The sequence below is a fragment of the Xiphias gladius genome, chromosome 14, assembly GCF_016859285.1.
Source record: "Xiphias gladius isolate SHS-SW01 ecotype Sanya breed wild chromosome 14, ASM1685928v1, whole genome shotgun sequence".
NCBI classification, from domain to species: domain Eukaryota; kingdom Metazoa; phylum Chordata; class Actinopteri; order Istiophoriformes; family Xiphiidae; genus Xiphias; species Xiphias gladius.
Genome location: NC_053413.1, coordinates 10,243,357 through 10,257,329, shown reverse-complemented (window position 1 = coordinate 10,257,329; position 13,973 = coordinate 10,243,357). Strand labels below are relative to the sequence as shown.

At 39.7% G+C, this 13,973-nt stretch overlaps 2 protein-coding genes across 4 annotated transcripts; both read left to right on the top strand.

Moving 5' to 3' along the window:
• Window positions 1-2,432: 2,432 nt before the first annotated feature.
• LOC120799450 (mitochondrial fission factor homolog A-like) lies at window positions 2,433-8,782 on the top strand. The gene is made up of 7 exons (XM_040144673.1): window positions 2,433-2,580; window positions 3,287-3,508; window positions 3,795-3,973; window positions 5,077-5,168; window positions 5,330-5,500; window positions 6,143-6,218; window positions 6,901-8,782. The coding sequence occupies exons 2-7, from the start codon at window positions 3,292-3,294 to the stop codon at window positions 7,030-7,032; spliced, it is 867 nt and encodes a 288-aa protein (XP_040000607.1). The 5' UTR covers window positions 2,433-2,580; window positions 3,287-3,291; the 3' UTR covers window positions 7,033-8,782.
• Window positions 8,783-8,846: 64 nt separating this feature from the next.
• On the top strand, window positions 8,847-13,818 carry zgc:110269 (probable flap endonuclease 1 homolog). 3 transcript variants are annotated; one of them, XM_040142846.1, is made up of 11 exons: window positions 8,847-9,118; window positions 10,343-10,409; window positions 10,732-10,834; window positions 11,128-11,182; window positions 11,333-11,394; window positions 11,520-11,656; window positions 11,795-11,855; window positions 11,973-12,104; window positions 12,205-12,350; window positions 12,454-12,598; window positions 12,905-13,818. In XM_040142846.1, exons 1-11 carry the CDS (start codon window positions 9,037-9,039, stop codon window positions 12,959-12,961), a joined length of 1,047 nt encoding a protein of 348 aa, XP_039998780.1. In that variant the 5' UTR covers window positions 8,847-9,036; the 3' UTR covers window positions 12,962-13,818. The 3 variants fall into 3 exon arrangements, with proteins under 3 accessions (XP_039998780.1, XP_039998779.1, XP_039998781.1); XM_040142845.1 differs by having other exon boundaries at window positions 12,454-12,628; XM_040142847.1 differs by lacking the exon at window positions 12,905-13,818 and having other exon boundaries at window positions 11,973-12,100; window positions 12,454-12,566.
• Window positions 13,819-13,973: the final 155 nt, after the last annotated feature.

Here is a 13,973-nt window from a genome sequence, read left to right as displayed (position 1 = left end):
TGCCCAAAATATATATTAAAAAATGTATTTAAGCCTGGCTTAAGGCCCTTTCATTTCAATGGACACTGAAACTACTTTTGTTTAATCAAGTTAAAGCAGAGTAGCTGGCAAACCTGAAGTTGTATTTCAGCAGACAGTTATTGGTTGTTTTGGGCTCTTATGTAGAATATTTTGAGCGTGTGTTATCACAGTCTTCAGCCCATATGAGCCTGCAGAGAGCCAACTTTGCAAAGCAGTTATAACCAAATGCTTTCAGCACAAACAAAATATCACAGGGACTGTGTGAAGTGAGTGAAGTGCTGTGAGTCCATGTGTGCTACGTTGCTAGCTAGCTGTATAGTGAATACATAATCGAGCTGAGTAATTTCTTGATGCACCCGTATGATTTTTGATGTGTACATTTTTTACTGAATACATTCACAAAAGCAAAGTAACAGTCCATTGCATTGAATTCATGCCTCTAAATCTTAGTTTTACATTACACATATGTATATACACATCTATGTATATGGCTACACAAGCACCATACCTGTAGACAATGTAAATCTTGCTGTTTGCCTAAACATAGTCCCAAACACTGGTGGTCAGGAAGGCACAACCAGCAAAAAAGGCCTGGACGTTACAGTTACTGTAAGTAGATGTACCAAAATTTAACCACAATGTAAAAGAAGAGTAATAGTCTGTGTGATGTAAAATTCAAATGTCCACTTCCCCTGTCACTTTTTGTCAGTTGTAGTAAAACCATCTAAAGCGTGTTCGGGCAATTTGTTTGAGCAACCAAATATTTCTGCAAAGGTCATTAAAGGTGACAGGAAATGTGTGTGCTTCTCTAAAGAAATCCTATTGTTGTAAATCTTATTCTTAGCACATATATATGCTTTTCCAGGGTATTTTCCTTTGGTTCTACATTTTGTGACTACTCTGTTTACTGCAATGAAACCACAGAGTAAACCAAAGATTGCAATGGATACACGTTATAGGTGGGCCTGTTGGTACATGATAAGTTGCTAAGAAGGATTTTGCTCATAAAAAAATGTGATAAACACACAGGCATACACAGATTTGGACACAGCAATGTCACTTGAAAACACAGCTACACTTCATGACTACATCATCTGAATGATTTATAAATGCACAGCTAGAGGAGAAAGAGTAAGGAAGGCGAGGGGATGGAGAGCAGAGGGAGAGGACAAAAGAGGAGTCGTGAAAGGCAATGACAGAGGTGAATACAATCTCTCTATAGTGAGGTGTGGCTCAAATCTGGGAGCTTTACAGAGGAAAGAGAAGATGAATACATGAAAATGATCTGAGAGGAGAAACAGGGTTATCTGCACTGACACAGACAAATCCAAAGCTCATATCTAATGTGCTGCTGCCAGGAGGAGAAAGGAATAGAGAGGCAAAGTCGATGACAAAGGATTCTTTTGTCGTCTTAAAAATGATTAAAGAATTTCACTATGTCCAATATGCACATAAACAAACCCCTGGTTGTAAAACACCTCTTGAATCATATCTCACGATGGAAAGTAAAGTGCTCTTTCATGGGGTCTACGGCAGGGAATCAGAAGGAATTAAAAAAAAAATAAAAAATCAAACATAAAGCCATTTCAAAGCATAAAGTGAGACTATCTTGTGAATGTAAGTCCAAATACTCTCAGAGAAAACAGTTCTCTTGCATCATGACACACATACAATAGAATATACTCCAGCAATAAAGATGATGCCCAGTTATATCTGATGAATGCAGAACTTCATTGAGATCTTTGATAAATACATTCATACTAATTGGTGGTAATGAAGCACCCCCCTGATTGGTTTCTTTGCTGGTTTTACAGAACCTATCTCTTATTGAAGTTTACAAGTTGACATACAATATATAAATATAGACTACAGACAAATACTAAATATAAATATTCCTAGTGGGTGTTATTGTATTTATGTAAGAAGGGACATTTCATTTTAGAGACAAACATTTTTTTTGTGAAACTAGACAATCCCCATTTGGATATCACGGATTTGTCCTGATGGAAAATATGATCTTTCGACAATAATTTTCCAAGGTAAAAGCTTACGATGTATAAAATATGTTGTATGTGTGGCAGAGTCAGGTAAATAATCAATCTTTCTTCTCTGCTGGTAAGTAAATTTGCCATTTGTCTGATACCGATGAGTAAACTGAATTGCAGCTGGAACAGACCAATTGACTTCTGTGTTAATTGAAAAAAAAAAAAAACCCAAACTAAGTTATAACTTTGTATGGTTTCGTATTAATTAGCCCAGTCACATAAACATCGTATGTGTAACGGCTAATTTGAGTGTAGCAGTTGTATGCACTCGTTTTTGAAACCGGGTGGTCCCTGCTGTTGTGCCTCGCTAGGACTGACAGTGGAGCTTGCAAGCTCCGCCCCGGCGAACACGCGGGGTTTGCCATTGGCAGCTAGACACACTAGCTGGAGCCGGTGTGTGTGTTTCGGTGTCGCGGTATCGCGCGTCTTCCGTCCCCGTTGATGCTGTTAATGTCAGAGAAGGAACAGCATTTTGACACATGAGTTTTTAAACCCCGGTGCTAAAACCATACCGGTAAGTACCCGTAGAGGTTAAAGCCAAGTATAGCCGTAGATAGCTCTGTGTAGCCAGCCTGTTACTGCAGACAGCGTAGCTAACGTGTTGTGATAAAGATAACATCAGCTAATGCTTGTCAGACATTGCATACTAGTAACATTAGCTAGATATTAGCTAACGTACATGCTAGACATGGCGTCTTATGTGGATTTCCTTCAGTGACATTGAAGCCATGTGACAAGAACAGCTACACCTCATGTCCACGTTATGTAATTTCACGCAACACAATGGGAAATGTTTTTTCTGATATATTATTTATTAGCTTTGGCTGCTACACCCCCTACCCTCCACCTTGTCGTCGGAAAATGAGTCGCCTTTTACACGGGCCAGCGATCATGTGATGGGCTGTGCCACTTGCCACTGAGCTAATTGGCAAGGACTAAATTCACCATATTTGTGATTTTAAACTAAGCACAATAACATTACTTCAAACTTTAATCACAAAAATAGGGAGGCATTGCAGGCAGGCCACTGCCATCCACATGAGAGAGATGGCAAACATCCAGTTCTTACAGATATGAGCTGTGATGTAATTTTTTTCATTTTTTTTTTTTTTTAACGTCTGACACCCCTGCCACAGTAACAGTACCATCTCTAGTCTTATATCTTATCAGTTGAATATTTTAACTGTTATTCCTTTTCTTTTCATTTGATATGTCTGTAGGCTGGATGAGTGGGCCAACCTTCACCCCCCCGACTGCAGAGGTGGCTGAGATGAACCGCATCCATTATGAGTTGGAGTACACGGAAGGCATCAGCCAGCGGATGCGAATCCCTGAGACGCTCAAGGTGGCCTCTGAGAACCAAACGGGGTCCCTTCCACTTCAGCAGCCCCTGCTCGCTCACACGACTCTAATGCAGGTTCCTGAGAGGATTGTTGTTGCAGGTGAGGAAAGCAGACAGGGCTTCAGTAAAAGGTTGTATGGTAGTGCTACCTATAACAGGCAGTTTGTAATCCTGTCTGAGATATTGGGCCATGTATACATCACCGTATATTGTGCCAGATAAAATAAATGAATGATCCAGTCTTAATCTGGTGCTACAAAGCCCAGAACAAAAGTACACCATGCAAGCATACAACTGCAAAGCTGAAACTGTGTAGCCAACATTCTGTATACAATTTTCATGATCCTTGTGACCTCCTGTCCTTCTCCTTCTCACTTCATCCACAGGTGATGATGGGGACCCTCGATTTGCTCGTCCAAGAGACTTGGACCTGATTCAGTCCGTCCCTCCCATGGACCTCCTGAACATGAAGGCCCCGCCGCAAGTCCTCACCCTTACAGAACAGCCACTGGACTCCCTTGAGACTGACCAAGCTGCCTCTTCACAGAGCAAGCCCAGCCAGGTGGTAAGGGTCAAATCAAGGTTTCTATTCAAAGTTCTTTTTATTTTTCATTACTATGAATTGAATTTCCTTAATTCACTGAATTTGACACTGATCCCAATTGTGGTGCACTATTACACAATTTTGTGTATTACAAAATAATAGAAGGGTAAAAGCCTGGGATTAAACACAATGTCACAAGACATGGTGCCGTTTCGCACTTTTTCTTTAATACAGTATTATTCTGCAGTATCACTCATTAGTTACATTTGTACATTTGTCGATGAAAATATCATCTAATAGCACAAATACCTGCTTCAAAAGCCTTGGGTTGTAGTTGCAAGAGGAGATAGAGTTACACACATCCTTCCATTCGATATTGAAACTGCTCCACTGAGTATTTGCGGATTAGTGCGTTTTTCGGTCATATGTTTGTAAAGTGCCTCATTGGTTTCTATATGCGAAGTTTCTCAGCATCTGTGGTCTGAAGTTGAATTTTGTTTTTCTCCTAAAAATCGCACACTTGAGCAGATTTTGTTTACTGTTCTGGAGGTGCATACAACAAACTGGATGTGATGATAGGATACACAGGAGGATGACAAGCTACTGGCCTACTTCTGTTGTTAGCAGAACATAATAAGTTCATGAAACCAAATGTGTGGGTTCCCAAAGCGTCTCCCCGATTGGTCAAGCAAACGAATGATCACATCCATTACTTATCTGCAGAAGGTTTTAACATTGTTGTTGGTTGTGGAGTAGCCTACTAAATGAGATTCCTTGTGCTTGTTATTTGGTTTTGTGGTTCCTAAAGTAAAGTGGAAGAGAAAACAATAACGATTTTCAAAACCAAAGCACCACCAATAAACCTTCTAATATAGAAAGGTCCAGATGAGCTGACCTTTTTTCAGTCGAAAACAATCATGACACATCAGTTACAAATAGCCAAAATCAGCGTTGACTTGTGCTAATGAGTTGTGCCAGACTCAATGTAGCTGTTATTAATCTAATAATCATGTGTTATTAAGATAACCTATCCTGCTATGAAAGGGAGTGATTCACCTTAGGATTTAACCTGTAACCGGTTAATGTGAGTGTGACATTTTTTCAAATCTTTGTATCAATAATAGGCCCAGTTTCATGCTCGCTCTCGAAGAGAACGCAGTGCGAGTGAGAACATATCTGGCCGCCACAGCAGTCAGATCAGCAGAGGTGATATAAGGTAAGCACACATCCACGTTTGAGATACCTGTTACAACACTGCTTCACTGCTGCTGCCTTTCCATTCTGAATTTCTTGTCTCTTATTCTACGTTCACTCTCGGTTGGTTTAAAAAAACATCTCCCTTTTTTACTGTTTTCTCCCCACTCACCTCTCTACCAGTGTAACCCCTTCCCCTTCTGCCCCCCCAGTCCGCTTGTGTCCCCCCCTCTGTTCCCCTGAGGATGCGAGCATCAACCTGTTCACAGCTGCGGGGTTCCTATCTTATATCCAGTCAACAACACGCCGAGCGTACCAGCAGGTCCTTGAAGTCCTGGATGACAGCCACCGCAGGTATCTCTACTTTGACCCCGTATTCAGAAAGTTTCTCAGAAAAAAACAGCCAGTCCTAGGGATTAAATTCTAAGGAAAATTCATGAAGTTACAAAATTATCTTAAAATTAAAAGAACACATAAACTCCTCACAACATCAACACTTTAAGGAGAGCTCCGAAGGTGAAGAACTGTAATGGAAGAGGAAGTTAGGAAGTGTCTGAAGCAGTGGAGAAAGCAGCTGTAGGAAGTTAGAACAGGAGACATATCTTTTGATGAATTGCACAAGGTGGTAAAGTGATGCACATGTAATTTGTGCCGGGATGATGATTGTTTATCTGATTTGAGATGTGTTGGCATTTCTCACTAAAGTAAGGAACATTATAAAATCATTAATGCTGTTTCACAGCCTCAACTTAAAGTATATAATTCCCCCAGTGTTCTGTGTGAGCCAAAAACATTGTGTTGTAGTTGACCTACCTGAAGTTGTCATTAAAGGTAAACATGTCAGTGTCATTAGCAATGTGCTCTTGTTCAACAACCTCATTTGGGTTGGCAGCTTCTTGTTTTTGTAGCTATACAGGCAACCCTCAAGCTAGAATAATTTTTTCAAGTACGTTGCTGTTATCATTACTCTAAACTGAGATATGTTCATCTCCAAAGGACGCACCTGGACTTGGCCCTGGATATAAACCCTGATGAGTCTGGCTTGGTGGATGCATCCTCACTACGACGACAGGTAAAGTGTCTCACACACACATACACCTGCCTTCGTCACCGATAAGTGACAGATGCATATAATATGCTTCTCCCCTGCTCTGGTGTGGGTATTGTTTCTTTTGTGAGTGTTTTCTCGTGTGGTGTTAGGTCAAAAATGTACAACTGTTAGGCAACAGTGAAGGCATGCTGACACAGCAAGCTGACGAATCCCATATGAGGCTTCGTTCAAAGGATGCTGGCAGAACACGGCCATTGATCAGTTACAGCTGGCATTTTTTAGATATTAAGCTTTAAACAAACAAATACATGACAAGTACAAATACAAGGACTAATCACATCATGGGCCAGTAAGAAAGTACACAAAGATTTTCTTTGAAACTAACAGGATTGTTAAATTTTTGCCACTGTACTTGTGTGGTTTGAAATGAAATTATTTGGAGAATGGATAACCCCCCTTTTTTTTTTTTTTTTTTTTAAATAAATCTGAAAGCAGGACCAGGTTTTTTGTCTGTTGTTGATTTGGATATTGTCACTATCGTTCTGCTTGTGACATTGTCTTGCATACTTAAAACTTAAATTATAAACCAGATAGTGGCAATCCTATTTATATACTTCAGCAAATCTTACCCGGGTCCAGCATGGGCACAGTGTCATCACATTTACATTGGAGAAAAAATCTTTGTGTTCATGTGGTCATTTAGATTGTGAAGCTGAACCGGCGTCTGCAGCTGCTGGAGGAAGAAAACAAAGAGCGTTCCAAGCGAGAGGTGATCCTGTATTCTGCTACTGTGGCGTTCTGGCTTATTAACACGTGGATATGGTTCCGTCGCTGAGGTGGGACGAAACCGAGCCTCCCAGAACAGTGGAAGCCAAAGCAATTCCTTGTTAAAGGTGCAACCAATTAAAATATGTGTCATGACAGGAAACTATAACAGCCATGACCATGTCTTAAACCGAAACCAGTTATGTTTTTATAGCAAATTCTATATTGAGATTTGACTTACATATTTCAAGCTTAACACTGTCAAGGTAAGACCTGAGCCAGCGTACATAATATTTAGTATATCTACTCAGTGTTACAGTTTTCCACACTGGCAGACTCTAACTTCAGGCCTGGTAACAGAGTGATTTTGGTGAGGTGTCCCCACAGCACTCAAATTAAGAGTAAAGCTAAAGGTAGCAGACTTCACATTTCAGTTTCATCTATGTATCTTACTCCTGTATAAACTGGCAAACAACAAGCTGGATAAAACACAATGACAATACAACTGACAGTTTCCAAAATGTTTGCATCTGCTTTGATGTAGTAAGCAGTTCTTTGCTATGTTGTAGCCACAACAAATACTAGCTACCTTATTAGGCTAAAACTAGCTACAGCATCAGTTGCTGTCCAACGAATATAATGTCAACCCTAAATCAGTTGAGGTTTGAGTCTGAAAATTCCTCCATCTTTCAGATGCTCCTTTCAAATACTTACTTGGGTGTAGGAGAAGTTAAATTTCCCACAGATTATATAGAGACTACTTTACAGCAGCAAAGGAGTGCCTGGCATGAATCAGCAAAAAACTGCAAATCCTTATTGATATATTACGGATATTTTGTGCAAAGAGCTAGGAAAATGTTGCTGACTGCACCTTTGAGCTTCATAAATCCTTTGCACAGCAACAACAGATGATGCAGTGATGTTTACTGTCATTCATCTTAGTGAGAGTAAACAAAGTTTGTGATTGAAACTTTTTAGCCTCAGGAGAAGAATGATTAGAGGGGAAACAACAATTTACTTTACAAATGTTTTGGGAACCAAGCCCAGAGCTGGGACTATAGTTACAGGACCAAACCTCAGACCTGACCTGTCTTTTCTGTTCGAAGTCTAAATTCATCAGTTTGGTCAAATATTACCATTCTTAAAGTGTCAGTAAGATGACCTAATCTAGAGATGCCATAACCTTGACCCTGAATGTTCTTTGAGTTCCTCATTACCCAAAACATCTGTGTACAGTACTTAAATAGCCTGTTGTTGAAATATTGTAGTTGATCCTTAATATTTTTTGTACCTCTCTGGCAGTCACATGTCAGTGATTGTGATATGAGCCTGATGCAGTGGCAACAAAACTACTAAAGGGATGGTACTGGGGGTGTTATTTGTGAATGAATAATGTCCTGCCATGCTGTTTATACAGTTACAGCTTGTTTTTCCAGATAATTTGACCACTCATGATTTCCACTGTTACCTACAAGACTAAAAAAAAAGCATGGACTATGTGTTTTTATCCGTCATAGAGTGTGATATAAATCTTAGTGCTACTGTGTGTATGATCATGTGTAATAGAGGAATATGTATATGAAATATTGATGTCATTATTTTTGAATAAGAACATGTAATTTCAAGGAGATTTATTTATCACACATGCAGAGGCATCGGCAAAACCTTGCAATGTGATGGGGTTTTTTTTTTCGTTTTGCACTGTAATTATCACATAAAGCTTGTTTTAAGTTATATATCTTAGTTTCTTTGTAGAATATGGATACATTCATTGTATTTGTAAATACTTTTGCTGTAATAAATGATGAATGTTCATTTCATGCAGACGCCTCTCTCTGTACAATACTGACCCCTAATGCTCTGTTAGCTCGTGTCCAACACCAGGAAGCTGTTGCAGTGCTTTTTAAATGGACTTTGTTGTGGAGCGGTATCGTTTAATCAAAGCTCTTGCAGGAGGCCATTTCTACAACCAAAGATATTCAAACAGAAATTGATGAGGGTAAAACCTAACGCTGACTCTTTGTCATCGTCTCCTACCGGAAAGCATTCATAAAACAGTGGTGCCGGCGGTACGATGGGGATCACGAAACTGGCAGAACTGATCCGCTCGGATGCTCCCGATGCCATTTCTCACAAAGACATCGGTGACTATACAGGTAACATGCAACACATTTTTTTGTTTTGTTTTTGTTTTATTAACATTATTAACATTATTATTTCTTTGCCATGCCAAACAGCCGTCGCTACTAACTGCTAACGCTAGCATAGAGTCACTTTGTAGCCTAGCTAACGTTGATGTTGTAAATAATTGTGCCCACCTACACAACAAAACGTCTTTAGACGTGCCACCACGCCATTAACATTTTCACTTAAATCAAAGTATATGAATATTAGCACTACAATTTTGCTACTACAATAATTGGAGCTAACTTCACTTCTCTTGTTAACCAGCTACATTTGAGAGGGAAACATTGCCCCTTTGAGGGATTTTACATACAAAACATGGCCAGCTACAGATGATTGGGACCGCCTTCATCAGCAACAACAGTTGAATGCTGCTGACATGTCAATGCATTAGTAATCATAATCCAATCATATCTATAAAATATATACACACTGTGAAAAGAGCCACTTTGCATAATGAATACTTTAGTTCTGACACAGGTTTTCCCCGACAATTTAGTTAAAATGTTGACTGCAGGACTTTTACTTGTAATGAAGTATTTTTACACTGGGGTATTACTACTTTTACTTAAATAATGGATCTAAATACTTCCACCACAGCTAAAATATTAAAACTAATATAAAAAAAATAGTCACTGACGAATTGTTCACCTCGCAGTGTTAACTACATTAACCTATCAAAGCATTTAATTACACTGTCAGCTGGTCTGACTTACTCTGTTTACCACTAGTCTTGTACATTTTAAAGGAGTCATATGAAAGGACGCAAATCCCTAAGGCAGTACCAGTCACTGAGGCTTGAGATAAAGCTCAAAATAACGATTAAATGTAGCTATGGGAATACAAATCTGCATTATTGGCAGCATATTAACACTACAAGTTCTTTTGAAGTAAAGTGATTTGAACTGACTATCCGCTGCCAGGTAAATGAGGTACTGTGCTGTTTGTATAGTTATGTAATGGACTGATACTTACACATTAATATTTTCCCCTGAAATACAGAGGAGTAAACATGTTTGAAAGGAGTAAAAAGCACTTCATACTGTAGATCTATTTCAGTACTGTTCTTGAATGAATGTAATCAGTTAAAATGGACCCTCTGAGTAAGGGTGGATGTGATACACAAGCCTTTTACTACTATATGAAAATTGTGTTATTTGATGCATATGATGCTGGTGCTGCATTGTACTCCACAGGAAAAGTAATCGCACTGGATACTTCTATTGTTGTGAACCAGTTCCGTGCAGCCACACCTACACTAAGGTGAGCTCCTGGATGACCCATTCTCCTTAGGCTGCTCTCTGTGGTACTGTTGTATTGGACGACATTGATGTTTCTAATATTTTATACACTTAATTTTCATATGAGTAAAAATATTATAAACAGCCCATAAAATAATGCAGTCCACCACAACTATACCACAAACTACAACCATTCAGTTGAATAAAGCCCTTTCTGACAAAGTGTCATCAACAATTAAAAACAATATTTCAGTTTTTCGTGAAATAAAGGGATTTCTGATTTTTGGTCACGTGGTGTACGTTTTCTCATTTCGTGTGAAAAGGCCTGTATTTCTTCTCCCCAGCCCCCTGACGGGTCTCTTCTTCCGCACGCTCACCTTCCTGGAACATGACATAAAACCAGTCTTTGTGTTTGATGGAAAGCCTCCTGGGGAAAAGACAGCTGTTGTAAGTGACACCTTGAGTCTGTATCTTTTGACCCAACCTGATTCGACACGTCCCCCCTGGTGTGTGTAAGAAAGTCACAGGTCTGAGAGAGACTAATCTGGATTCCTTGCTCATGTTCTCACAATGGCAGTAGAACTGGTCCCCTTACATGTGTTGACTGAGGGAAATATCTAAAGGAAGGATGTGAGAGTGCATTTGATTAACTAGCGCTGTATGATAGATGCAGCAGATACCTGTAAAGTGATACAGATGACTCTGACCCATGCTGATCCAAGCGCCTGTTTTTCCTGCAGCTTGAGAAGCGAGCTGAGGCAGCTGGCTGGAGGTCCCCCAACTGCACGGGCAGAGGTACATCTAAATGGAAACACAAAGGGGAGGTTCTGAGCTCTCAGTAGTCTTAGAACTCCTAAACTTCCTGAGATATGCAGTGTGGACTGGGAATATTATTTAAATGTCAGTCCTTTTAAGTGAATCTTGGCTCTTTTGTGCTAAATACAGCATCATCCCAGACCAAGGATTGTGTCCATCTCCTGAAGCTTCTTGGCGTTCCATTCATCCAAGTATGATCTGAAAAACATAGAATATATATATGAATATTAATTCAAATTTCTCTTTCTGTCTCTGTCTTGCACTGCCTGCATTTTCATTTTTATCCCCCTCTCTCTATCTGTGTCTTGTGCTCCAGGCTCCAGGGGATGCTGAGGCAATGTGCGCCCAACTGGTGAGAGAGGGGAGTGTGGACGCAGTGGCATCAGAGGACATGGACACACTGCCGTTTGGAGCCAGTATTCTTATTCGCCAGCTGAACGCCAAGAGGGACAGGTAAGAACTGTGCAGTTCATGTGTTGCTCAAAGGATGGTCTGTCCCTCTATCTATGATCTATTACTTAAATTGAAAGATGGAGTGGGTTGTTTCCAGACAAATCTAATGCTAATCTATGTTCTTCTTCTTCTTCTCAGTGAAGTGATTGAATATTCTTTACCCAAACTGTTAGAGAAACTCCAAATTAGTCATGAGGAGGTAAGACTGAAACATTCATTAAGATGTCTTTGAAAGCATACAATATCATAATTCGTAAAAGCTCTCTACAGAAATAAGTACTCTAGCTTTCCTTTTTTTGCAATTTTCTTCCACCAGTTTGTTGACCTGTGTATTTTGTTGGGCTGCGACTACTGTGACAAGATAACTGGTTTGGGTCCTAAGAGAGCTCTGTCACTGATCCACAAGCACCGTACTATTGAGAATGTGGTTTTGCATATCAACAGGCAGGTACTAGATGGACTATCAGTGGTCTTTGTTGTTCTTTTTGTACATTGCTTTACCAGAAAATGTAAGATATAAAAAGATACTACTATTTGCATTCCTTCAGGTCCATCCTGTGCCACATTTTTGGAAGTACAAAGAAGCACGGAAGTTATTCTTGGATGCACCACAGACCGTGGTACCTGAACTCACCTGGACTGAGCCAGATGAAGAAGCCCTGGTTGGGTTTCTCTGTCACGTCAAAAATGTAAAGTACGTACTCATCATGACTGTATTTGGCTCAAGCCCAGCTTCCAATTCATCATGCTTTTGTGTCTCTTTCAAAGACTAGTATGAGCTGTATTCATGTTTCTAGGGTGGAGAGGATCCGTCGGCGAATGGAGAGGTTCCGTCAGATGCGGGAAAGTAGGCGGGAGGAGCGGGAAAAGGAAAAAGCAACGGGATGTATGAGGCAAACCCAAATGAAGGACTTCTTTAGAGTCACCAGAAGGAGGGAGCAGGTGAACATAAGATACAAATCATCTACAGAAGTAATTTTTAATAGACTGCATTTTTAAAGCCTATTAAATTGATTCAGAACTTGATCTATTAGATGAAAAGCTTTGATGATTAAATTAAAAGGAAAACTATTTAAAATGACCTTTGAAATGTTTGGATCAATCATGATTTCTATTCCAGTCAAGCAATCATAAAGCAGGGAAAATTTGGTCTTTGTTTTTGAATGTGGAAAAAAAAAATCACTATGAGTAGATATAGAATAGAATGGGTTGATCTGTCTGAACAGTTGTTCTGTCTTTTCCCTCTAGCCTGTGGAAGCTGCAGGGTCTTTAAGCAGCAACAGAAAGAGGCCAAAGTCAAAATAAGGCTGCCACGGTCTGCCGCTTGCTGTCTCCACCAACAAGGGAAGGAAGTTGTTTTCGTCCGTCTACCTTTCCAGACATCTCGAAAAATTATGTACCAGTTTGACAGTTCTCAATCTGTGGCCCCAATCTTGAATGTTTGCCTTAAAACGATTTTGTTTTTAATTCTTGTGCTGAGAGAAAGTCTAGAATGTTTGACAATCCAATCCTAATTTAAATTTAAATTTTATTTTCTGTTACTAATCGTTTAGGAAATTCAACTGTTTCAGAGGCAGCAACTTTACATGTTGATGATGTTTTTGCATTTACAGAGCCCTGTGCTTTTCCAAGTGCCCTTTGGCTTCCACCAAATTTAGAAGAAGCCAAAACAGGCATCTTGCAAGACACTGACTTCAAATCTTTGTCTCTTCATGGGAGCACTACCCCCACTGAAAATACAATAATCTGATCTTGTCTGAACAGCAGTGTCCACAACAATGCAATTCACTGAGCAGTTCTTCAGTGCATCCAGCAGTTTCCTGCACAGCCACCAAGAAAAGCAGAACAGGCGGCAGACAGCTATGAAAGAGAACAGTGCGATCACTGTCAGGGAGGACATCCCCTAAGCCAAAACTGGAGACAGGGGATGTCTCATCACTAGATATTCAATGAGCACCTGTTGTGTAAAGGGTGCCAAGGCAGGGACCAGAGACTTGAATTTTAAAACACGCACTGAAGTTGTATCATGTATGAAAGAGATAGTGAGATGTTAAAATCCATGTAAAGAAGAACATTTTGTTTTATTTTGAAAAGATTTGTAAAAGAGTACACACAGACTAAGCTATGTTTTACATTATGATTTTTATATACATATATGATACAAATGCTGTTTGCCTTTTTTGAATTAAAAATAATGTTTAAGTATATTTTGGTGTGTGATGTTCTTATTGTAAGTATGACTGGGTGACGGTTGGGTCAGACACTGCAAACTGTACAAGTGCAGTGTTTTTACGTTTGCAGTATGGTTTTCTGAAAT

Excerpts from the sequence above, each read along its gene's own strand:
- LOC120799450 (XM_040144673.1), top strand. The coding sequence starts at position 3,292 with ATGAGTGGGCCAACCTTCACCCCCCCGACTGCAGAGGTGGCTGAGATG. Across the intron at positions 3,974-5,076 it reads AGAGCAAGCCCAGCCAGGTG|GCCCAGTTTCATGCTCGCTC; the intron begins GTAAGGGTCAAA and ends TATCAATAATAG. Across the intron at positions 5,501-6,142 it reads CTGGATGACAGCCACCGCAG|GACGCACCTGGACTTGGCCC; the intron begins GTATCTCTACTT and ends TCATCTCCAAAG.
- zgc:110269 (XM_040142845.1), top strand. The coding sequence starts at position 9,037 with ATGGGGATCACGAAACTGGCAGAACTGATCCGCTCGGATGCTCCCGAT. Across the intron at positions 12,105-12,204 it reads TTTTGCATATCAACAGGCAG|GTCCATCCTGTGCCACATTT; the intron begins GTACTAGATGGA and ends GCATTCCTTCAG. Across the intron at positions 12,351-12,453 it reads TGTCACGTCAAAAATGTAAA|GGTGGAGAGGATCCGTCGGC; the intron begins GTACGTACTCAT and ends TCATGTTTCTAG.